General features: G+C 41.5%; 1 protein-coding gene across 2 annotated transcripts; it reads left to right on the forward strand.

Moving 5' to 3' along the window:
- The first annotated feature begins 558 nt into the window (after positions 1-558).
- On the forward strand, positions 559-25,203 carry LOC141015465 (disintegrin and metalloproteinase domain-containing protein 11-like). 2 transcript variants are annotated; one of them, XM_073489548.1, is made up of 25 exons: positions 559-866; positions 1,100-1,251; positions 5,515-5,591; positions 6,114-6,180; positions 12,807-12,889; positions 13,303-13,360; positions 15,004-15,067; positions 15,850-15,983; positions 17,266-17,340; positions 17,527-17,598; positions 18,703-18,869; positions 19,000-19,084; positions 19,191-19,281; positions 19,623-19,674; positions 19,915-20,014; positions 20,131-20,202; positions 20,397-20,489; positions 20,599-20,679; positions 20,764-20,814; positions 20,899-20,962; positions 21,079-21,184; positions 21,307-21,426; positions 21,559-21,727; positions 21,850-21,964; positions 24,751-25,203. In XM_073489548.1, the coding sequence occupies exons 1-25, from the start codon at positions 809-811 to the stop codon at positions 24,834-24,836; spliced, it is 2,292 nt and encodes a 763-aa protein (XP_073345649.1). In that variant the 5' UTR covers positions 559-808; the 3' UTR covers positions 24,837-25,203. The 2 variants fall into 2 exon arrangements, with proteins under 2 accessions (XP_073345649.1, XP_073345648.1); XM_073489547.1 differs by lacking the exons at positions 21,307-21,426; positions 21,559-21,727; positions 21,850-21,964; positions 24,751-25,203 and having other exon boundaries at positions 20,899-20,966; positions 21,079-21,142.
- Positions 25,204-25,572: the final 369 nt, after the last annotated feature.

Genomic DNA, 25,572 nt, shown 5'->3' on the forward strand with positions numbered 1-25,572 from the left:
GACAGAAATAATACCATGACACCAAAATTAATGGTTAACATATTTTTGACCAGATTTGCTCAAGGGTGTCACTTTGCGGTGAAAGGTGGTGGCGAAGAGTTGGTACAAATCAAGGACTTATGGGCAAATGATTCACGTTGGCGTTAATACCAGTCGATCCCAGCAAGTGGTGGGGACATGAGGGCTCAGATGAATAAACATTTTAGTAAATTTTAAGTAATTGTGCTTTTTAAAAGTGGTGATGGGGACACCTGTGGGTTTGCTTATAATCAACTGAGGCAGAAACAAAAGAGAAAACACTGATTAAAGCGCAAAATAAAAGTTATTTCCCATGTATCCTCAAGATGAAATAAATAAAATAAATGATTTATAGTTTATTGGCTGCATCATCAGGTGTTACCCTTTGGTGCCCCGGGTTCGGACTCCTACAGGTCACATCAAAGATGGGTGGGCCCGTCCAGCCCCACGTGCTCCTTGTTTCCACGGCCCCTCGCGCAGCCTCACTGCCTCGAGCGAAACCCAACAGGCCGGTGTGTGTGTGTGTGTGTGTGTGTGATCGCGTGGCGGAGCTCGGTGACACCGACACGCAGCATGCAGCCGGAGCCGAGCGCAGCAGCAGCGTCGTCGGGGAGCTTTTAAAATCGCCAGAAGCGAGAAGGGAAGCGGGGAGGTGAGAGATGCGGGCGCTGCGTTCAGAGGAACCCCGCAGTTTGTGTTCGCGTTCACTGTCAACAACAGTCCCGCTGCACGCCTCTCAGCTCATTTAACGGCGCTGCTCCGAGGAAATCACAAGGACTATGTGAGCATCATGCTCGCTGTGAGATGCCTGCTGTTCGCTGCAGTGTGTGCACGGTGCGCCGTGACAGGTAGGAGTCTCCTTTTTATCTTAACATTTCATTTATTACAGTCAGCCTGTACTCACAGGGGGTTTGTGTTCATTGTTGTATCTCTCTGATGACTGGGACTGTGTATTGTTGCATGATATCAACAAGCAGCTCACCATCACCAGCTGTTTGATCTGCAAAGAAATGAGGCATTTAACATCACAACCTCACATTCAGAGCTCATGCATCTCCCTACATGTGTCTGTGCTCTGCAGGTCTGAGGGAATGGGTGAGTCTGGAGGGAAGGCTGCCGCCTGCAGAAGAGGTCGTCCAGCCCAAGCGGCTCGTGCAACAGATCCACACCGAGGAGGAGCTGCTCCACAGCCGCCTGGACACCCGGGTCAACAACTCCACAGCCGGAGCACAGGTGAGTTTTGTTTCGCATCCATCCACCCAGAGATGTGTTATCATCCACCTTCATTTAATCCCAGTTTCTACATAATCTGAGAAGCTGTCGGGATCAAACTGTGAGCGAGGTCTTATGCTTTAAGAAGTCTGACTGCAAGGTTGATTAAACTCCTCATGGAGCAGGTTCGTTCATCCTGGGAACAATATCTGAGCTCCAACAAACAAATTCAAATAATGGAGGGATCCCATTCAGCTGTCTAACCTCTTACTGAGACACCACCCTCTCTAGGAATCCTCACGTCACCGAAACTTAAAATCTCAGAAACAAAGTCAGAGTTGAAATGGTTAAATTACAGAAAAGGTGTCATTTTTCACATTTTATGATGCATGATTTGAGGAAACTGTTATTCATATATATATTCTTCTTTTTATATACCTCTATTTATACTGGAAAGAATTATTTCCATTTTAAATGTACTTATTTTTTAAAGTTTTAAATGCCTTTACTATTGTTTTAATCCTGCAAGAGGATATAGTATAGCCACACATGACCGTATTACACTGTATATTGTCTGTACAGCACACTCCCCCCTCCATCTCTCCAACCCCTACCCCATACAGTCAAAATAAAACAAAGAATATCCAAGAGATTTCAATGTAATAAAATAAATTACATAATAAGAAGATTCATAATTACATTTAAAAAGGGAAACACGCCTTGTTATATCTCAGATAGCTGAACATTCATCTGCTCCCCATCATGACCTGATTCACCTCCTGCTCGTCCCCTCTTTTGAGGTCATGTGTCCGTCACTCCTACCCTGTGACACCCCCAACACATGATGCCCAGCTTGCCCGGGCCTCCTCATTTCCAGTCCATTAGATAATATTTCACACCTCTACCTGTCCTCTCTCGTTACCTTCACTATGAATAGTGTCTGTCAGTCAGCTGGCAGGCCGGTCAGTGGATATGACACAGGTCTGACCTTGAGCTGCCCTCTGTGGTCAGCGTCTCATGATCTCTTTCTGTCAGAACCCTCTGGAAGATGTGTAGTATTTTGAGTATTTTGTTGCGCTCAGTTGTGAGGTTGAGTCAGCGGAGTCCTTTCATAGCATATCTAGTTGCTATAAACTCAAGAAAATGAATCCTAACACGCATCGATGATCTTTTGTAAGTTGTTTAATGTTCATGATTCTTTTTTAAATTGTTGATCAACAATTTAAAAAAACAACTCGCTAGCTGCACGGCTAACTGAGCTAACTAGTTAACGGCAGCTACAGTTGGGAGCAAGCCCTTGAGAACAGTGCCAAGCTTTGAAGCCAACTTTTGTAGTGGGCAAAGCTTACATTGTGAAAGAAGCGTCTGTAAAACGGTGGATAAAGTTTGTTTGTTTTTAGCTTGCTGCGCGATTAAATCATTTTGTTCCCTATCAGGTTAGCCGAGCGCTAAACCAGAAGTTAGCCAGCTCTAGCGTGCATGCTATATGGGCCCCACAACGCAGAAGAACCAGGCGATTTTATACCTGGGAAGTTGAGCTTTTTTGGCTTCATGTGCCACTGAGCAGCTGCTATAATTCATATTTTTGTATTAGCAATAACTCAAATGATTATGTGTAATGTGAGAGATGTCGCTGGTACTGACGAACCCGAAGCTAATCTTGACCCGGCTCTGCAGTTCTCTGTTTCTAGTGTCTTTTAGCTGTTTGTTTTTATTCTACAACCTGAAACTTTACTGTTTTGAGTCATTCTCAGTCCTCTCATCAACCTGATCTCTAAAGCAGGAAGCTGTTTTTCAGTGAAAAGGCATTAAAAAAAACCTGTACTATACGCTACCTGCAGCAGACAGTCAAAGTTAGCGACTAGCTTGTGAACATTGTGGAGCATGTAGCTGGAGATTTCCCTGAGGAGTCGGTAGTGACCAAGAACAAAGCTAAAAGTAGGTATTTAAATAGGTAGCTTATTGCTAACAAGAGGTTTGTGCTTGTGATGCAAACATTAATTGCCTCCTCCTCGGCTCAACTGTAACGTCAGCTAGCTTAATTAGCTTATTTAGCTAGCCTCTCATCAATGAGTAGATGCAGTTTCCTTCTGCTCAGTGACACGGTGTAGTCCAGTAAAAAGTAAGAAGTTCCTACATGAAACTGCTCCCAACATGATCTGTAGATTATTTTTAGAAACAGGGTCATGATTTCTGGGAAGAAACATTGCGGTTTAGTTTTTTTAAATGCATTTTTTGGCACTTCGAGGACCACAAGCCGAGTGCCATCTGTTTCTTGTGTTTGTGAGAGAAGGCAGATATTTCTAAAACTCAGCAACTCACACCAAAACAATGTAGATAGATAAATAGCACTACAGGCAAGAGGAAAATAAAGTATGTATTTTTGATTTTGGGGTGAACTGTCCCTTTAAAAGGCCATAAACAAGGTCAGAAATACCCATCGTTGCAGGTTTAAAGAGCTGAAATGAAGATGATTAGTCCGCACTGTGAGGTGCTTTTGCTGATTTAACAAGAAGAGTTAAAGGGCTTTAACTTTAGGTTTAGTAGCCTATTTAGTCCGTAAAATGTCAAACCGAAGCAATTAGCTCATGCATAGTTGCAGCCAGTAGAGTTACTAATCATTTTAAAAAATTTCATCCTGTTTGTGTCTATTCACAATATGATTCATCGTCTTCAGCTGAGGTGCTGCTTGGTGTTTCAAAAGGGAATATTTGCAATTTAAGGTTGAATTAAAAGACACAATACAATGATAAATCTTCAGAGTCAGAGCTCAGATGCAGCTCTCTTATCTCGGCTCACAGGCACCACTGTGGGCTTTTTTATTGTACAGTATATAGACCCGGTGGAGGCTTAGACCGATACTAAGTGGTTTGCAGAGAGTGCACGGTAATACTAATGAGACCTGCCTTTCAGCTGGCCAGTAAGTACTGATGGGAGCCACTGCAGAGCTTCTCCGTCTTATAATGTGGATTGGGTTCACCTTGAAGCAAGGTTAGACAGAGCTGATGAGCCCCAACACTCAGTTTCATCCCGAAGGCCTCAGGGATGGATGAGGCTGTCGCGCCTTCAGGGAGAGGCTACTGGAGCGGGGACGTCCCTTTATTATCTCAGTCATTGTTGCTAAAAGATTTCATATTGAACATCCATCTTCCCTCCTGCACTCTCTGTCTCTCCCGCTCTTTTCATACTCTGTCACATTTTTCTACAAGATGTTATTCACAATTTCCTGAAAGACTGTCAATTTCCTTGACAAATCAGTGAGTCATTTGTCTGAGTCAGTGTCTGGGATGAACACCGTGCATGAATAAGAATTAGAAATGCACGCTTTATTAGTCTGAACATAAGTTTTAGATATCTTTATCTACCAGTGTAGTGATTGCGAGACATGGACAAGGAACCGTGTCACAAAATGAATGCATGACCTTGACACAGAGGAATGTAGACAGTTTCCATATGGTAATTTGACTACTGCTACTCCCGTCTACTCTTCTGCACTACATTTTAGAAGCAAATACTGGGCTTTTTACTCACTACATATATTTGATTGTACTTTAGTTACTAGTTACTTTTCAAATTACATGCTGCATCAGAGCCAAAGCACACAAAGTAGCATATTTTATAATCATTTTTTATTTTGTTGGCAATCAGATGAAAACAACACTGATTCCAATAATGAGAAAAATGCTGAATATTGGATCCGAAAATCAGCTAGTCAGATAATCGGTGGACCCATTGTATACAGTATATACATACCTGAAAATATAGATAAATTACTTGTACTTGTACATTTATCGCCAGCACATTTAATGTCAGATACTTTAAGACTCTTACTCAAAATTACCAAAATAATATTGTAACACGATATATTTAAGTATGACTTTTGGATACTTTTATCAACCCTTTTTTTTCAACTTAAAGGTTTTATCTTATCAAACTAGAGGTGTAAGATGGTTGGGTGTGTGCTAATGTGCAAAAACCCCTCTGAGACAAATCTCTGATTTGGAAAATATAATTAAAGTAACTTAAAATTGACATGATTTGGTATTGGAGTTGGTAGCATTACTGTATACTAACTATAAAAGTGGTATATCAGAAGGATTGGTACATAGCACATATACTGTATATATTATGTAGCATGAATTGAGATAGATAGATAGATATCAACATACAGATATAATCCGTCACATTTTGCTCTGAGTTTTTGTAGCTACTTATGTCAGTATCTCAATAAATTAATCAAATCTACATATCTTCGCCTCCTTTCCCCAACTTCTCCTCCTTCAGCCCATCCATCTGGCCCAGAGCAGCTTCTTGGTGGAGGCCTTCGGCACATCCTTCATCCTTGACCTGGAGCTCAACCAGTAAGTCAACACATGCCTCCACATCCACCACAGAGGAACACAACAGTGTTTGAGACCTTGCTTGCAGCAATCACTTGCATGGCCGTACTTACATCAATACGCTTACTGCAGGTGTTTCATCATCCGTCTCTCCTGCCCACCTACAGTATTGTCCTCTACATCCTGTTTGTTGGCATTGTATAGACTGACTGCAGGCTAAATGACAGTATGAATGTATACCTCCCCTCCCCCTCTTCTCACTCGCCACACACTCTGCTCTAATGGACTTGCATTTATGTCATACCTTTCACTGGCTTTCTAAGCACTTAGAATAAATGATTCTTCACACATTTGGGTTTTACTCATAATTCACCCATTTGCTGACTAGATTTGCGCAAGTCATTATAATGAATACGTGTGCATAATGGGCTCTAATAGTCACTTTGTGCTACAATCTTGCTTTATGGATGTGTTGAATTCAGGTTGATGCTAATGTTAGAATAATTATGGTTCTTCTCACATTTTTCTTCCTCTTCTTTCCAGCAACCTCCTGTCGACGGACTATGTGGAGCGTCACTATGACGAGGACGGGCAGCTGTCACAGAATATGGTAAGATTATATAATAAAAAGACATTTTGCTGAATATGCTTATTCTCCCTGTTTTCCAGTCTTTATGCTAAGTCAAGCTACCCAGTTGCTGGCTAGCTGTTTCCCCCTACTTCCAGTCTTTATGCTAAGTTATCCTAAGCACTTGCTGTCATTAGCTTCACATTAACCACAAAGACAGTAGAGTGGTATTGATTTTCTCATCTGACCTTGGACAAGAAAATAATAAAGCATATTTTCCAAAATGTCAGACCATTCCTTTATTGGACAGTGAAAGGTGTAGAGGCAGACGGGAAACTGGGGAGGTGGCTTGAAACGTTTGTTGCATGTCATACCCCTCGTCTGACATGCAGCAAACGTTTCCTGCTGAAACCACACCACAGCGGTCGCAACCATTAGTCCACGGTGTATGCGCTGTAACCATTCGGATACCAAGGTGCTCCAGGCATCCTCATTTCTATCAGAATTTAATAGAAGTCAGTGAGCTAGTTTTCCATCACTGCCAATTTGATAGGGATTGATTTTGCGCGAATGGCTACAACCTTGTAGCTTTTATGTCCAGTGTGTAATAGAACATGTTTCCGATGGTGTATTTTCCCCCTGAGTGAAATTGAACAGACTCAATGACAGTAGCAGCAGCGCTTGTATATCTACAGGCAGAAACTCATTGAAATGGCAAATGTTTATGAATGTTTTGAGGCAAGCCTAAGTGCCGATGAAGTTGTTTTGTTTCGGTGTTCGCCACACATCATACCGAGTCTTTCAAAATGTGTCCAAAAACGTCTTTCTAGCTGCATTTGCAAATGGACTGATGATTGAGTTGTTGTTTTTGTCTGCTCCATCATGCATTATGAGTTTGAGATAACTGCCCTATAATAATGTCCTAAGTCTAGTTTGTTTACACAGTGTCAGAGACAGGCAGTCAGTGCAGACAGTCACGGTCTGTGTCCTCTGCGTTATTTCAGCCTCTGTACTTCCCTTTCTGTCCCTATCTCCCTGTGTGTCTTTCACTCTCTTTTTCTCTGCCAAAGACCACCTGACCAATCAGTAGATGGTTGCCATGGGTACCAGCAGTCAGCAGCAGCAGCAGCAGCAGCAGCAACTAGGGTCTATTTTGTCGTGTCGTGAGGGGAATTCAAATCATGTCCATTTCCAGAACCGACTAAACCAAATCTTACAACCATCCTTTGCCTTGACCTTTGGATCCAGATGTGCAATATGAGCACAGTCATTGAGTTATGGGCTTTATCTGCACAGGTTAAAATCAAACAAATGACAAAAAAGTGGAATTTTGTGTACAGGGAGGCTATAAAGTCCCAAATGGATTTGTTGATTATCTCTCCAGCAATGTAATTTTAAAAAAATGACAATATCAAAGATATATGTAGATTATTTAAGGAAAAAACATTAAAAACCTGAATTAAAGGCTTAAAGGAAGATGTTACTTTGAGAAAGGAGCTACATGAGTCAGTAAGTTGCTTGTAAGGTGTTTGGGAAGCTCAGACCTGAGGCATTTTATTATTCTCAACTGAGATCATTGATCATTTTTTCAGAGCCCGATTAATCAGATAGGGTACATTAATATAGGAACACTTTCTCTATCAAGTGTTTGTCCACTGGAGAGCACAGACAAGTTTATTTTTCATCTGTATATATCTTGGTCAAAATTCTCTCAAAACTGAGTTTAAAGGATCCTCCTCAAAAGTGTGACCAATATATCAAATTAGATTTATTTGTAATTTTTAAATATTGACAACTTCCATCCACTTCCTGTCAGGCTCTACATGTTTCTAATATGTCTTTTTCCCTACTAAAAATAGTGAAGTTGGTAGTAGTTCTTTAAATGTTGTATTCATTGGGCAAATCATTTATATAATTTAGAAATAATAGTAGCCTAAGGACGGATCCTTGGGGCACACCAAGAAATCACATGTCATTAGAATGGCAGCCCATTAAGCTAAAAGATAGTCCTGTGTGTACTCCATGATATTATGTTTCAAAAGAAGAAGCTAATGTCAAACACTGTAGATATTTTGTCAATCAGATGAAGCAAATAGAGATAGATCGATAGAGATAGCTGTCTAAACAAAACAAAAAGTCATCACAAGACTTTAAGTAGTTGTTATCTACTTAAAGATTTGTATGGCTGTTTATTAATCGTATCCCTTTGTAGGGACTAAAAGTTGTTTATGATTGGCTTGGATTTTTCACATTTATACCCATTTTTACTATGACTATGAAATGGTTGGCCAATGCCAATTAACAGTATATAGTTTGTTTGTAATTTTACTGCTGTATGAGCTAAACATATGCAAATACCTGCAATTTTCACGTGTCTATGGAGAGAAATGCACCTCAAACTGCACAAATTGCTTATATTTCTCTTTTCTGCATGCAGGATTAAGAACCTGCTTTATAAAGCCCCCTCCCCCGCTACTAACATCTCCATCTTGATTTATTGAGTTTCATCGACATGCCAATAAATTGCCACTGCCTTTGTATGTTACTTTTTTATTGGTCCCCGTGGATCCACGCTATTACATTGAGTGGGTGACTGGCCCGCTCGGACTGAATCGCCATGACACACGACTAAACGAGGAGTTGAATTATGGATGAGGATGTGCTGGAATTGATGGGAGCTATTTTATATATTTGTCAGTTTCCTGCTGAATACTTGGTTCTTTGATTCGTGACAATTGGCACATTTATATTTACTATATATTCAAATGCTTTTAGGAGCTTGAGCACCAACACGCTCTTTTGTATATTGGTTGAAACATGTAAGATGACCATGGGGGAAACAGTAGAGGACACAGAGCTGCAGCAAACATATTAATGAATTGATAGACGATGTTTACCACCCTCTATCAGCTTGCAGCGTTGCATATTAAATATTATCAGCGCCTGAATTAGCTTCAGTCGAACACAATCAGAGGGAGGTGAAAGTGTTTTGCGTTCGCTGTTCTCATTAATTTAACCCTCTTAATGTTTTTCCCTAAATAGTTTTATTGTTAAATTATTCAGTGTGGCTTTATTGTATCTAGGAGTAAACATGCTTCTCTTACTCACTGAGGAAGTCTGATATTCCCAACCAATGCTTCTCTCTTCTTGTCTCCCTTCACTGTACTTTTCATCCTGTTGTGTCATTACCTTTCCCCCCGCTCCTCTCAGCTCAACGATGCTGAGTCAGAGTGCAGACATGCAGCAAACTATTGCTTTCCTAATTCAGTTTGAGTTTTTAATGTCAAGTTTAATCCCTCCTGACTCTGCAGGATGTAACTGTTTATTCGCCTCCATTTGTGGGCGTATGCAGCTTTCATGTTAGTCACGCAGTTCTTTCACTCCTTATGTCCTGTGTCTAGCCTCCTGGTTACCTGTCCCTGTCCTCACAGCACTGATGATATTTCAAGATTAATTATTTGCCTGTGTGAGTGGCTACTATTTTAAAAAAGCACACTCAGCCCCTCAAAGTCAGTGCGCGTCTGCTGTGTTAGGCAATTTGATTTCCTCCATTTAGCCTTGTAATCCTGCCTTTTATTTATTTATTATCTTGCCCCGGACTAAGTGCTGCGGGCTGTCTCACTATTCCGTATGAATGATTAAAGTCCTTTTCTTCCTTAACAGATGAACTAACACTGAATCTAAATAAGCTCTATGAAAAATACTGGGACTAAATTTAAGTGGATCTGGAACTGTTAAGAAAATGTCAGACTTCAGGAACAACCATATGTTGACATACACTGAAGAACATAATATAATAAATCAAAAAACGCATTTTAAGAGTTCACATATATCCAACAATACACCAAGAATGTAATACAAAATATAATGAATGTACATTTTGAAAATACATTGGTAATATGTATATAAAAGATCTATCAATTAAAACATATTTTGCATATACTAGATAATATATTTTGATTTAGATTAGATTTTATATTGGTACATTTATATATATATATATATATATATATATATATATAGAGAGAGACTACTGTAATTTGATATGTTCAAATACATCATTAAATATATAGTTCATACATATGAAGATAGCATTTATTTCAAACATCAGCCTGTCAACTCTTCACATATGAAATGTAATAACAAGGTGAAACTTCTGTCACAACACTGTTTAATTGACACAATAATGAGCAATTATTACTGTGATATTCTTTGATTTTATATTAAATCTACGTATATATATATAAAAAAAACTCATGGGAGGATTTCATAACTTTGAACTGCTCCTTTTAAATAATAAAGTGAAGATATAAAAAGTAAAACTTGACTTTACAGTATAAACTTTTTGGAGAATCTACAGGCCTACATTAACCCACAAGCCAGTGTCACTCAAATTTATCTATAAAAACCTGCGAACATTGCGAACCTGCAAACTCATTGTGAGCATGTAGTAACATGCTGATGTTGATAATAGCATTCAGCTCACCGCTGTGTCCAAGAATAGCTTCACAGAGCTGCTAGCACGGCTGTAGGATCCTAATCTTGTTTGTTAAAGTTTTGACATACGTTATTTGTTTATTTGCATTTAGTGTTTTTGTATCAATCAATGAGAGGAATTAACAGCAACAATTACAGTAAGAGTTGGTTGTGGTGATGTTAATGCAGAAACATGAAGATGCTGGAAGTCAGTCACAGTCGGGGGGTCTATTTAACGATGTTGTAGTAAATGGTGTGCGACATTCATGTTAGGGAGTTAAGGTGTTAGAGGCGTTAGAGGATATACTATGCCTGTTTGTCATTTTTAACAGAGATTCCCATCTGCAGTGTTGTTCATACACTTGAATGATAAGCCAGAGAACTGTCAAGTAACGTTAGGCTTTGTGATCAAATAAAGGTTTTTTTTATATCATGTGGACAATCCATTGCCTTTCGGGGGACGCTGCAGCCTGCAAAGCCTCCAAATGTGGACCTGTGTCCACGTTTGGAGGCTTACATCTGATTTGATTTCATCCTCCAAAAACGAAGCAGACAGTCTTCAGTGGAAGACTCATCCCTTAGTGTCCATACATGGAACTGCTGGTAAAGCAATTACAGCCTTTTAAGGTTTGCCGTTTTTAACAGCTTCCTTAGTGTAATCAGATCAGTCTAAAACCAAAACAGACTAAACGCATTAACGTCCTGTCCTCCAAATTTCATCAAAAGCAAAGCAGCGCTTTGTGTCCTCTGAGATTTGAGACATCAGGTTTGTTGGACGGACAGCTTCATCTGGAGCTGGACTCTCACCTGGTCTCTCAGGGCTGTGTGTGATTGACGTGAGGCAAGATGAGGATGTCCTTGTTGACAGATAACAGACAGACAACCGGGTCAGCCATTGATTTTTCACAAACAGGAACCTGACTGACTGTGTGTGATTTAGAGAGGATATTTTGTGTACAGTTGTTCCCTTTTAGATCCAGTGATCAAGCCACTAAATGCACAGAAGCAGCTCACTTCGGTCTTACTCGTAACGGGAGATCATTTGCAAGTTCGTACTTGACTTGGAAGGATGCTGGAGAGATTTTCCAGGTTTGAGCTGTAGCTCAGAGTAAAGGTTGACCAAGCATAAAGAACAGCAGGTCCACGTCCACTCTTTTCTTTGTGGTCCATCAGCCGTGCCAGACAATGGCAGGCTCAGGTGGCAGACATGACTTATTTGGGTTCATTACAAACACCTGACACTGACCCTGTCTTTCACACACACACACACACGCATACACACACTCTGAAGTTCAACCTAAGAACACATGACTGTAAACTCCATCCACTTAAGCCCACTTGATTATAAAAAAAATCCTCCCAAGTGTAATTCTGTCTGCCACGCACAGTTTAATTTCTTCTCAGCTGCTTTTGTCAGCTCGCACATTTATACACACACGTGTTGCTTGACTGACAGGAGGCAAGTCTCCTCTCCGATTATCGTAATCTGATCATTCCTGTACTGTGAGAGGCAGCGTAGAAACACTATATTCAAGACATGATCATGGAGTCGGAGCCTTCCAGGGGATTATGAATAATCAGGTGCAGGTATTTGGAAGCAGGTCGTACAGCTAACACCTTACAGCTAAAACTGCCACAGACAGACCTACATACAGGTTACACCATCAGTAGTATACTGACATTCAGTTCTCTCACAAACAGATGGACTACCCTTTGCTTTAGAAAGGAAAAGGCTTCACTTACAGGTTATTGTTCATTCATAACCACTACAGTTTGACATTTATGAATTCTTCTGCCCTCACTATGTGTGTAGGTGCAAACATAAGCTGCTTGCTAAACACGTCCCTCGCTAAGTCTCTCCCCGTCCTCGCATTTTAACCGCTCTCTCCATCACTTAACATGGCGTATGCACGCAGCTTTTCCTCGGTGAAACTAAACTCAGCTGCAGCCTCTGCAGGTGTAGGCTTTCCCGGACCCTGAGTCGTACAGTAGTCACCGATATCCTTCAGTCGACCCACCAGGTCAAGCCGAAGGCCTCAGCCTGACAGTAAATGCCTGCCATGTGTGGATTTAGGGGCCAGGAGATCAACCACAGCGAGTGGTTCGCAGTCAGCGTTGGTTTCATTTTTTTGACATTAACATGTTACTGGATGATGGAGCGTTCAGTGTGTCATTGTGTGATTTGTTTCCAGGGAGGAGAGCACTGCTACTACCATGGGCGCATCCGGGGCCTGCCGGGCTCCTGGGCGGCTCTGTCCACCTGCCACGGCTTACGGTGAGTTGAACACGTTGAGTAAACGTTGTCTCCTCATCTGAAATCTAGACTCAGTCAGGACACAAAGTTTTGTGTTTTTATGCGATTCAAATGTTCAAAGATGAAAAAAGAGAGCTCAGTGACGTTTTTCTAAAGAGTCATCAAGTAGGAAATCAGTTTTTCCCTTTTTAGTTTAGTGGAAAATCCATAATCCAAATAATAGTTTGACATTTTCAGAAGTCCACTTATTTGCACACTCATCCGTACTGTAAATATGTAGCTGGAGCCTGGCGCTGGTGCAGTATTTCCCCTAAACACTTCCTCTCTATGTATCCTGGCTGCCATCCAGTCATCCACCTCCAACAACACAGACTGGCACAAACACCCCCAGATGTACTGTACTGTAACATACCGCTGTGCTCTGTTTGTTTCAGGGGGATGTTTTCCGACGGGAACTTCTCGTATGGCATCGAACCTGTAGGCAGCGGCGAGGTGAGTCAGCCAATTTAAGAGGTGAAACCCAGCAGAGTGAATCAACCAGTTGGATTATTAGTCAACACACACACGTCTTCTTCATATTTCTAAGCGTCAGATCAGGACAGCAACAAGGTGATGTGAAGAAGGTGTCGCGATACTTCGAACTCCTCCAAACGTGGTTGAAATCTTTACAGTGAAGCCGCCTACGGTCTCACTTTCTCTCTCCGTCTCCATATCTCACCGTGACTTACCGTCAGTCCAGACAGTGTTATTCTATCTCTGAGAGTTGCTGTATGGAAAGTATTGAGTTGATACACAATCCACCATAGCTGAAACACATCTCCTGTCTCATATCTGAGGGAGACATCATCATCATCTCACAGAGTCAGGCGACATTTAAAATCATCGACAAAAACGGAAAGTTTAAGAGGCTTTAAAGATGTCAAAAACACTTTGATTTTTAGAGGAGATACGCAGAAGTATTAAAGAGAAATAGATGTAAAACCAGAGTGACTGGAGGGAGTTGGAGGAAAGTGTTTAGAGTGAAAGAGGCTGAGCTTTTGTTCCATTAAGGCCCACAGTAATCGAAGCGCAGCTCAATTACATAGACTGCAGAGATGGATCAATGGCCTCCCAGCTCATCTTCAAACTCCCTCGCTCGCTTTCGCTCTCCTCGGCTCGCTCTATCTCAGATGGGTCATTTTCATAAAGTATTTATCCCCAGCTCAAGTGCACCACAGTGTCCAGTAGTGTTATTGCCATTATGACAGCCCAGTGATTGATTAATTATGCATCAGAGCACTTTCCTTCCCGCTGATCCGTCTCTACCTCAGCGGACACGGCGGTGTTTTTTTTTTTTTTTTTGTCTCAGACAGAAAAGCTGTGGATTGAAGTTTAGGATTTGAAGAAGTCATTTCAAGGCTTGAATGATTTTAAGATTGTGTTTTTCTTCTGCTTGAGAGGATGTCATCTCTCCTGCAGAGCTGCATGTGTCAGCAAATCTAAGGTTATAATAAGCACTTTCACTCCTGTTTATCAAAGTACTTTAAAGTCATTTTCTTCTATTAAAAATTACCACAGACAAAAAATTATTTTGCAGCTTGAATGCTTAAAACTAAGATTTTTCTAAATGGTGTGATATGCTATCTCTTTTTGATTTAAAACACTCTGACAGGAGCATTTGTCCCGTCCTACAACCTAGTCTGGCTCAGCTGTGGTTCCTCTTTAGTGGCAGAGATAATTTAGACTCTGCTTTCCTTTTGGTTTGAGGTGAAGTTGAACTTAAATTTAACATTTTCACATCTGTAATTGCTGTTCAGGCAGACACAGAGCTTGAATCCAAAAGTGGCTCTTTTGAAACACGAACCGAGATGATTTTAATTTGTTTCTGTCTAGTTTGAACAAAGTGTGTCGTACGATGATCAAATTACTGTTTCTGTAAATGGATTCTGGTGGAGTTGGCGAAAGCAACAAAGCAGCCGTTTCTGGTTAAACAAAAAGGATTTTACCCCTTGATTGCCGGCTCTGGTTCTGGTGCCCATTCGAGGGCCACTCAGAAAAGAAGAGTTTTGAAACCAAGAAAAAGTTTTGGACTCAGCAGAAAACCACTAATTCCTTTCTCCTCTCTCTGTCATTCTGTTTGTTGTGACGCCTTCCAGGGGCAGAATGACCACATTGTGTATCGCATGCCGGACGTCGACCTCTTTCCACCTCCCTGTCCAGGTAGGTCCACCAGGACTCCACAGAGAGGCTCCTCGCTCTGAACTTCATCACTGAAGCATTTCAGTCCCTCCTGCTGCAATGATAATCCCTCTGCCTTTGTCCTCCCTCTAATGTCTAAATCCTAAACTTTAGTGACACAATACCTGCTGCTATAATCCAAATGATACACTTTTATGACATCTCAGACTTGAGTTGAATTGAACTTTGTGATGTGATACATAATTTTGGAAGTTTTGCTGTTAAAAGACCAGATTGTGTTCAAAAGAGCTGGTTGCTTGTAAACCTAAAGTCTGCTTGCTGTTACTTGTTCTGAAGCTGCACGTTCAGCCTCGTCCTTGACATTGAATGGTCTAAATGAAATGTTCTGTACTGCCAGTCTGTTTTTTGGCTGCTTTTCACGCACACCACAGCGTCCAATATCCTCCTCAGGTTGTCCAGCTGCCCTCCCCGCCCTTGCTTAACGTCTCATTTGGCTGCCTCTTCTCCGCCTCTCCTCTTTGTCCCTCACACTCGTCCGACCTCTTGGATTCATCTCCCACACTCCTTCCTGTCACCCAACCCCTGCCATTCCTCCCTCACCCCTCTCTCCCTTCCCATTTGGCCAGTTATACTCTCCCCTTTCCTCCTCTCTCCTCCGCTGGCTGTGTGGTATTGATTTCTCCTGCAGACTAAAATACATGGTTACATCCATCCACGGACTGATGACTAGCCACTTTTCTCTCTCACTCTCACTTACTCTGTGTGTTTGTGTGTGTTTGTGTGTGTATGTGTGTGTTTCTCAGGGTGCTCCGTGAACAGCACAGAGCCTGAGGGGCAGGCAAACAGTGAAGGAGACGGCGAGCTGAAGGATGGAGACGACCGGTCTGAAGAGGAGAAGCCCGTCTTCACAGGAGGCCTGAGACGCTCAAAGAGACAAGTCAGTTTTCAGTCACTCACACCTTCATGGAACGTGTGGCAAGCAAGTGTCACCATGTGGGAAACATCAGAGTTGAGATATGCAAACACGATTAATATTTTACAGTCTGCCAAGTGATGCCAAATTTCCACACTCATGCTGATAGCTTGTCTCAGCTTTTATGCTAATGAAAATAGAATCCGAACATAAGTAAGACGAGTGTCGTACGTCTGGAGGAGATTTATCAAATCTGAGAAAAGGACTCAAGTTAGACCATTGGAGTACTTTTTGCTGAGCTTGGGCTACAAATTTCCACAAAAAAAAAATTAAAAATAAAACAAAGATGGTTGCAGATGCTAAAGATGCTAGTCCTCTGCTGCATCCCTGGAACTTGCCTCTCGGGATGTCAGTGTTGGGTTCATAACACTTTGTTCATAACTTAAAGGTTAACTCTGCCAATTCTACACATTAACGTGTGTTTACAGGTCTTGGGGAGTGCTACTGCATATGTGAAATAGCAGTATAAAGCCTTCTGTGGCTCCAGTGGAAGCTGCATGTAATCTAATAAATTGCCTCCAGTGATGTCATGAGTAGTGTAGGCAGCTAAATCGATCCAGCAGAACCAGAGATATCACCTTTTTTCTTCCACATATTCTTCTTCCTTTTCCAAACCTGGCACCAAACATGGTGACCAAACAGCAAAGGACTGACTGAAATATATACAGGCATTCATGTTCCCCTCAGGAAAATAATTTTGTGATTGCTGACTTATTACTTAGCACCATTATTAGGGAAGAGGGTTTACTCAGGGCAGATTTAATAAAACCAAACTTTGTAGTAAAATGAATTTAATCCCTTTGTTGTTTATTGTTGAATCCACGAAGGCTGGTAGTTTTTGTTCAACGTGTGCGTGTGTTCCTTGCCCTGTCTGACTTTTCTTTAGCAAAGGCATCTTGTTCCCAGATTTCATTCATTAACCTAGGATTTATTATTACTTTATGAAGTTATTTTCTTCCTGATCATGCCCTTGAGCTCATCGGATAAGGAGGCTGCGGTTTGTATTTTTAGATGCAGAGCAAATATTCAGCTTAATGAATGAATGATTGTTGCTCTCCAAGTTGTTGTTTGTCCTCTCAAGGACAAAGACTAGAGTTTCACCAGCATCAGCACGTGTGTGTGTGTGAGAGGAATGGTTTCACCTGCTGGGTGTGTGTGTGCATTGTGTTTGTGTGTCAGTTTGTCCTGTGTGAAGGTGATTATGACGGCAGACTCAAACTGTGTGGATCTTTTTTGCCCCTTCCAGGTGCGGCGAGGCCAGCGCACCGTCCAAACTGAGACCAAGTACATCGAGCTAATGGTGGTCAACGACCACGAGCTGGTAGGTGTGCAGCTGACAGCTCCGAGGTGTTTACTTTTTCCTTATCTCTGTAGCTGCTGCGCAAAGGCAATAATAAGAAGTTGAAATAGGGATTTAATCAGGTGTGCCCTGTTGATAAGACTTTATAATCAGCACAGGTAATAGATGAAAAGCACTAATGGTGTGTTTCTCCTTTTTTCTTGTTAGTTCGTGCAGCTCCGGCGGTCGGCCACTCAGACTAAGAACTTTGCCAAAGCGGTGGTGAACATGGCCGATGCGGTGAGTTCAGCACTGATCTTGTATTTCAAATGCTTTCACACGTCCTTTACAGTAATTTGCAGATTACTGCAACAGAGAACATCAAAGCTTTCTCCCTCCTGAGTCATCAGAGCTTTGGGGACAGATGACAAATATACATCTTATGATCCGCCGATTCAGCGGTTTCAAAATGAACGCTGCACAACAATATACATGGAGGTTGGAGAGAGGCTTACCCAGGATAGCTTTATAAATACAATGCAGAAAGATTCAGTCTGTGCTCGTGTCCTCTGCTGCAGCAGCAGTGTGGGGAAACCCTTCACTGACTGGGGACAAACACGGTGATGCTGGTTTCCATGGCAACCATCTGCTTCCTGCCTTCTCCCCCTCCAGATGTCTAAAGTAGACAGATGCAGCTGCATCCATTATCTGCAATATTTCACTGAATTCATACTATTTTGAATGTTGTAAGATCTTTATCCCAACTATCCCGAGTACTTGATTTCACTTGATGTTTAGCTGCTCTTCTCTTCTAAAAGGATGCAGTTTTCTTTATTATTACTTTTATATTATAGCTTTTTTTTCAAATATAGTTAATCCACATCATACAAGTTACACGAATGACAGAAAAGCCCTCTCCTAGAGCGCCCCCTTCCTTCAGAAGAAGACTATCTCAACCGTCCGCATGTCTTACTCTCACTTAAAACCCCTAATATCAGATTTTTTTTACACTAATTATTTATTAATACTTATTCTTACCATTTCTCATGTAGAAATGGGGCTACATTTTAAAAATGTATGTCATCTCAACACTTACTTAAATTTCTTAATACTTATTTATTGTATTAGACATTTTAATTAATGCTTTTTTGTTGTTTTTTGACGTTCAAGAAGATATTCAGATATTCGGACATTTCATTTATCCTTTGTATCTATTAATGCAGCAACAATGGCTATTTTTCTTTTGCTGGTGGACGGCTCTCACAGAGATACAATATAGTACGTAAAAAGACAACAGTGACAAACAAAACAAGAGCAAAGCGGTAATTTTCTTAATGTTTTTTGGTCTCATGTCCTCACATGTTTTATAATTCTTGTTCATGGTTTTGCTTTTCATGTGTCCAGATCTACAAGGAGCAGCTCAACACTCGCATCGTCCTGGTGGCCATGGAAACCTGGTCGTCTGAAAACAGGGTCTCCGTAGGCGACGATGCCCTGCTCACCCTGCGCGACTTCATGAAGTACAGGAAGGAGAGCATCAAGGAGCGCTGCGACGCTGTTCACCTTTTCTCGTGGGTTCAATCTCCTGATTCTAGTTGGTGGTGTCGTTATCTTCCTCTACTTCTTCTTCTTCTTCTTCTTCTTTTTCCTCTTCCTCCTCCTCCTCCTTGTATAACAGCAGTCTCCCTGTCTTTACTGCAGTGGGAGGACGTTCATGAGCAGCCGCAGCGAGGCGGCCTACATCGGGGGCATCTGCTCCCTCACCAGGGGTGGAGGCATCAATGAGGTGAGGCTTATTTTTGTTACACTGTGTAGATGTAGTCGGTCATTCAGTTCAGTTTACTCTCTTTTCTAGTTGTTGTCATGAACTTGATTTCATTGTGTGTGTTCAGTTTGGCAGTGTGGGTCCCATGGCCATCACTTTGTGTCAGAGTCTTGGCCAGAACATCGGCATGCTGAGAAACAAAGAGAGACCGGCTGCCGGTAAGACTAACACTCATGCTCGCTCATACTCAAAGATCTCCCTGTGTTTTCTTTTTTTTGTTTTTTAACTATTCCTTCTTGCAATGTTTGGTTATTTCAGCAAAAACATCTTCAAGTTGTGTCACATAAAATTCTACATTTTATTGTCCTGTTATATCTAAAATCTGTCAGCGCTCAGATTTTCCGCTGCGAATGAGCTCACTGTATTACTGAATTAATCACTGAGTGAACCACTGTACCAACAGCTCCCTCAAGTGGTGAGATCACAGCGGTGCTTTAAAATATTTACTTATCTCCATCATGGCCTGTCCTGACCGCAGAAATGTTTTGTGTGTGTCCAGGAGACTGCAGGTGTCCAGACCCATGGCTGGGCTGCATCATGGAGGATACAGGGTATGAATTACTTTACAACAAGTTAACGAGTGAAGAGAGTTCAGAGAGATCCAGGGTGGGGGTGTGTGTAGGGTTATCTTTGGGAAAAGAGAAGAAAATGTATAATTTATTAATATAATGTTTCCTTTTTGAACATTTTCAGTAAAAAGAGGTTATCATATTTTCTGACTTCTTTCTTTAAGCAATATTGCAAACTCAGTGATTTCTGTGTGGTTGTTCTTTGTTTTTTGTATCAATCAGTTACTACCTGCCCAGGAAGTTCTCCCGCTGCAGTATAGACGAGTACCTGCGCTTCCTCCAACAGGGAGGAGGCAGCTGTCTCTTCAACAAGCCCAGCAAGGTGAGACGTGGTTGGTCGTCATCAAAGAGACTCTGAAAGTGGGTTTCATCATCACATAGATAGAAACTGAAGGAAAACTGTAACAGTAATCCCACATTCTGCATTTCTTCCTGTAGTTGTTAGACCCATCTGAGTGTGGGAATGGATATGTGGAGCTGGGAGAGGAATGTGACTGTGGATCACTAGTGGTGAGTAGATTTGAATCAACTCATTTCATACCCATTATCTTATACACAACAAGTTCACCCAGTCAGCCTGGTTGGTAAAGTTGAGACTGTAGTGACAATCACATGGATTCAGTAATGAACAACATCAAAGAATGGAAAACAGTATATTAAATGAATAATTATTACAATACCCCCAAACCCTCTCTGACCTGTAGGAGTGTGCGAGGAGTGGAGCCAACTGCTGTAAGAAGTGCACCCTTACCCACAACGCAATGTGCAGCAACGGGCTCTGCTGCAGGGACTGCAAGGTGAGCTGCTTTAACACACGATGCCACTTAAGCTGTTTGTTTGACTCTTTTACTGTCTTCCCCCGCATCTCTCTGTTCTTCATCTTCTTCTGTGGTTGTTGTTTGCCAGTACGAGCTGAGAGGGGCGACGTGCAGAAACGCCGTTAACGACTGTGACATTCCCGAGACCTGCACAGGAGACTCCAGTCAGGTAAAGAAAGTCCAACAATGCATCTGTGCATGTGTTGAGATGCTTGAAAAATTCAATGGACAGATAACGTTCTCTCTCTTGCAGTGTCCTCATAATGTCCACAAACTGGATGGCTACATGTGTGATGCTGGACAGGTAAAGTCACGCTGTTAATTAAAAGTGACAGGAGAAGTGCTCAGAAACATTTAATAAAACATACTTCTCTTTCTGTCTCGTCAGGGTCGTTGTTATGGAGGTCGCTGTAAGACCAGAGATGGCCAGTGCAGGACCCTGTGGGGCTACAGTAGGTTTGGATTGGATACTGAGCTTTATTTCTCCATGTTGCACGGCCCTCTGATCATTAAAACCAAGATTTAATAGCTGTGACAATTAAAGAAATGCTGTTTTCTCTGTTCTCAGACTCAGCTGACAGGTTCTGCTATGAAAAGCTGAACTCTGAAGGCAACGAGAAAGGAAACTGTGGCCCGGACACCAGTGGTCAGGGATGGGTGCAGTGCAACAAGCAGTGAGTGAACAGCCTTGCCTCATTTTAACAACGCATGCACATGATTTTAATGTAAGAAAACAACTTGGATTGATGGAGGACGTTGCAGAGAAAACCTGAATTCACACCCTTTTCTCCATCAGAGACGTTCTGTGTGGTTTGCTGCTGTGCACCAATCTGACAGAGAAGCCGAGGTTTGGTGAACTTCAGGGGAAGCTCACCAGTCTGACCATCCACCATCAGAACAGATACATGGACTGCAGGTGAGATGATAACAAATACAGAAGAAGAAGAATGTTTTTGTTTGGTTTTTACAGGATCTGGATGGTGCAAGGGTTTTGTTTTGGGTAAAATTTGAACAAGGACTTAAAATAATGTGACCGTCTGACCTGCAGGGGCGGCCACGCAGTGCTGGATGACGGCTTGGACCTGGGCTACGTGGAGGACGGGACGCCATGCGGGCCGAACATGATGTGTTTGGAGCGTCGCTGCCACCCCGTCAACACCTTCAACCTCAGCGTCTGCCCGGGCTCTTCGCCCTCACGCATCTGCTCCCACCACGGGGTGAGTCTGTCACTGCTGCCCGGTCCCACCGCAGGATTTTCTTAGTTGTTTGTTTTGTGGACATTTGTGGCAGAACAAAGGTTTTATTAATGAGATCAAACATTCTCCTCTCTGTGCCGCAGACTTGCAGTAACGAGGTGAAGTGTATCTGTGATCCAGACTACACTGGCAAGGACTGTAGCGTGTTCGACCCGATCCCCATCCCCACCCCACCAGAGGGCCCAGAGAAATACAAAGGTAACCACGCTGAACAGTTTGACTCCAGAGTAGAGTTACAGTGGCTCCCCACCTCTGTAAAATAAACTGCAATGGCAGATAAATATGAACAAATCAATAACTGTATGTATAATTTATGTCTCCCCGAACAAACAAACAAACAAAAAAGACAAATGTGTGAAAGCCAAGAACGGACACATGTGCAATTGTTTTTTTTCAATGCCGCTATCTTGAGATCATAAGTTAACAATTGCTTGTGTTCTTGTGATAACGTGTTAATTTATCTTGTTATCTCGAGAAAACAAACAACCCATTTCTCAAGATAATGATATCATTTATCAAAAGACAATGACTTCATTAGATTCATAAGAACAGACCGTGACATACAACCACTGCTTTGAGTTGTGGGTTTAGACGTTTCAAAGAAAACTGTACGAACTTTCACCATTTGTTGTCAGTAACTAACTTTATTTCTTCTCTGCTCGGGCTGTATAAACTGAAATCCATCCCACCACAAAACTAATGAAGTTAGACTGGAACGCGACTCACTGTATGTGATAAAATTAAACTTGTGCATCTGCCCTCTGTGCTCAGGTTTTGAAAAATAATTAATAATTAGGGATCCTACATATTTAAAGAGCATTTTTACCTCACGAAAAATAAAACGTAATAAACAGCAGTTAAAAAAAAGTTACTGATTGTTTTTTTTGAAACACAAACATTCGCCAGACCATGGGTAAACTTATGATGAGCAAACTGTGGCCCGCGGGCACCACTTAAGGCAGCTTCAGGGGTAATTGTAGTGCAAAGAGTAGCAAAAGTAGACACAGTAATGAAACAAAAACAAAACAGAAATATGTGAATGAAACGGGTTCAGATGTATGAATTACAGCATGTTTAATGAACGCGCTGAACAGCAGCTTTTGGAATATAGTTGCAACAGGAAAAAAATACAAATATGCAAAACTATGCAGCACATTACCGACAAAAATAAGAAAGCAAAGCACACTCATAATAAAACTGACAATAAAGATAATATGAATTCAATATCATGATATCAATATCATCTTAAAATCATAGCACCAATTCAAAAACACTAAACTACTTTTTGATGCTTTACAGTCGACAGAGATACAAAAATATATAAAAAGATAACCAAACATATTCTAATTTTTAGCTACTCGGCACTCTCACATGCTGTTCTTTTACTTTATTTTTTGTTCCCTCACTGGCTGACTCCTTCACTCCCACAGGTCCCAGTGGTACCAATATCATAATAGGTTCGGTTGCTGGTGCAAATTCTGCTGGCAGCGATAGTCCTGGGGGGAACTGGCTGGGGATTTAAGTAAGAGCTCTGGCATGCCTCCATCTGTGTGTGCCTGCTGTGTTCCTCTGTCAGCTAACACACATGCCTGCGGCTCGCTGCTGAATGCTCCTCTGCTTGCTGTCTGATCCATACTCCCAACTGAGAGACTGTGTGGGTTTATTGTTAACGCTGCTGGAAGTGCAGGGGATGGTTTTCCATCTGCGGGGTCTTTAAGAGGAAGGGAGCATGAATGATGGTTTCTACAAACCCTCATTAGTCCTTCTGGCTAGTAATGTCTTGGCGTGAGATGGGAGGCAGGATAGACACCTCTTTGGAATATTTCTATTTATTTTACTGCAAAAAACTGCAATATTTTTTTGGGGGGGGGGGGGGGCTGTGGAACATTTGGTTGCTTAAAAATAGATCAATCGTTTGACTATTTTTTTTCCCAAAGTTGGCTAAATTTCACTGGCTCCACATTTTTTAAGTGAGCATTTTCTGGTTTTCTTAGTCTTCTATTATAGTAAACTGTATATCTTTAAGTTTGGACTGTCAATCAAACCAAACAGGACATTTAAAGGCATCACCGTTGGCATTTTTCACCAATTACTGGTATTTTATGGTCAGTTAATCGATTAACTAACAATATAAGAAGTATATTAATCAGTAATGAATATAATTGTTACTTTTAGCACTTTTCAAGTAATTAATCAACCAAAAATGCTGGTTTTCGGATATATTTGGTTATTGTGAAAGGGTGACGGGTGTTTCTAAATATTTTGGGATTTTTTTTATAGACTGATTAATCATAAAGTCATCACTTGAGTCAGAGACGGTTGCGACTGAAGATTAAGGGGTCGACCACATATCGTCAGCCAAATCCTAGCTTTCTATGGTACAGTGCACCTGGCGGGTGCTCCTCTCCTGCGCGTCACGTTTTTGACTCGCGTCAAGGAAGAGGAATGCATGGCATGAAAAGATGATCGATATCTTGTCGTTTTGTTGGAGGACTCTTTTAAGGTTGATGTGGTGATGCAGATTTCCCGTAGTGCTCAATCCCAACACAGACTTCTCCGCACGACTGGACTTGACTTCAGGTCGTCTTTCTTAATTTGTTTTCCTCACACTCTACAGTGCTGTCTGCTCTCATGCTGGCTTTGCTGTGACATGCCTGCGGGATGCAAAGAAACAAACATACTTGTCTCAGACTGAAATCTCGTGACTTTAGTTTGTATGATATCATCAAATCTCCTAATGCAGGTTCCTAGGTAGGAGACACTACTTTGTGGATATCCAAAGATAAAGATGGGAGCTTTAAATGCCTGTTTAATGCTTTGCTTCTAAGGCCCTGGGTTCATTGCATGTTTCTTTTTTTTCCACGCTGCTTCTTGCTCACATGAAACAACAGTTGATAGTCTCACCTGTCTCTCTACTTCACTTGTTCTCTTTCTTTGTTTTTGTCTGCTCCCGCCATCTTGTTCCCGCCTCACTGCGGATCCAGAAACATCCGAAGAGGAAGGTACGATCCCGCCTTTCAGTCCTGATTCCCGACACCACAACGTTGTCAGAGTCTTAAATCAGCGTTAATTCTGTCAATATAATGCCATCTGTTTTATAAGAGTCCTCTTAAAGATATTTCACAGCTTCTATGGCCTTACTTCTCACCTTTCACACATTTTTTATCTAAAATTTCCTAAGCATATGAACCATGTACCTGCATAAAACAAATACCACAGCATTTATAAAGCCTTTGCTACAGTTACTTTTCGATTGGTGGCCTTTTTAAAATACACAAAACTTAATTCAACTCAATTATAATTATTATTTAATACTTATATAATACTGCATGTCCCCTCAATAACTTGGCTGCCATCTCTAGACATAGCTGCTGTGTCGTCTTTGTAATGTATGTTTCATAAGACTTTCAATAATAAAAGGTGAACGTCTCTTTTAAGTTTTTGTTTTGGGTTATTTTTTTCTTTCATTTTGTGTTTTCATCTGTAACAATTAGCCGATTTACCGAGTAGTCGATCACGAGAAGGTTCTCAAATGAGAGATTTCCTTCGCCTTACAATGTAGTTGATTTAAAATTGTTGTGTTTTGGACAGAAAATGAATATTTCATGAAAATAATAGTTCGCTACCACCCTCCTCTGCATTGGTCTTTTCCACGTTTTTATCCATCTCGGCTGCCATGTCGGTTTATATCAGATTACTCAATGTTTTTCTCTTCTTCTTTCTCTTCCTTCTCCACGTCATCCCTCTTCTTTCCCCCAGATCTTCTGGAGTTTGAGTCGTATCTCTGCGCTGTCCTCCTGTCTACC

The sequence above is a fragment of the Pagrus major genome, chromosome 20 (genome assembly GCF_040436345.1).
Source record: "Pagrus major chromosome 20, Pma_NU_1.0".
Lineage (NCBI taxonomy): Eukaryota > Metazoa > Chordata > Actinopteri > Spariformes > Sparidae > Pagrus > Pagrus major.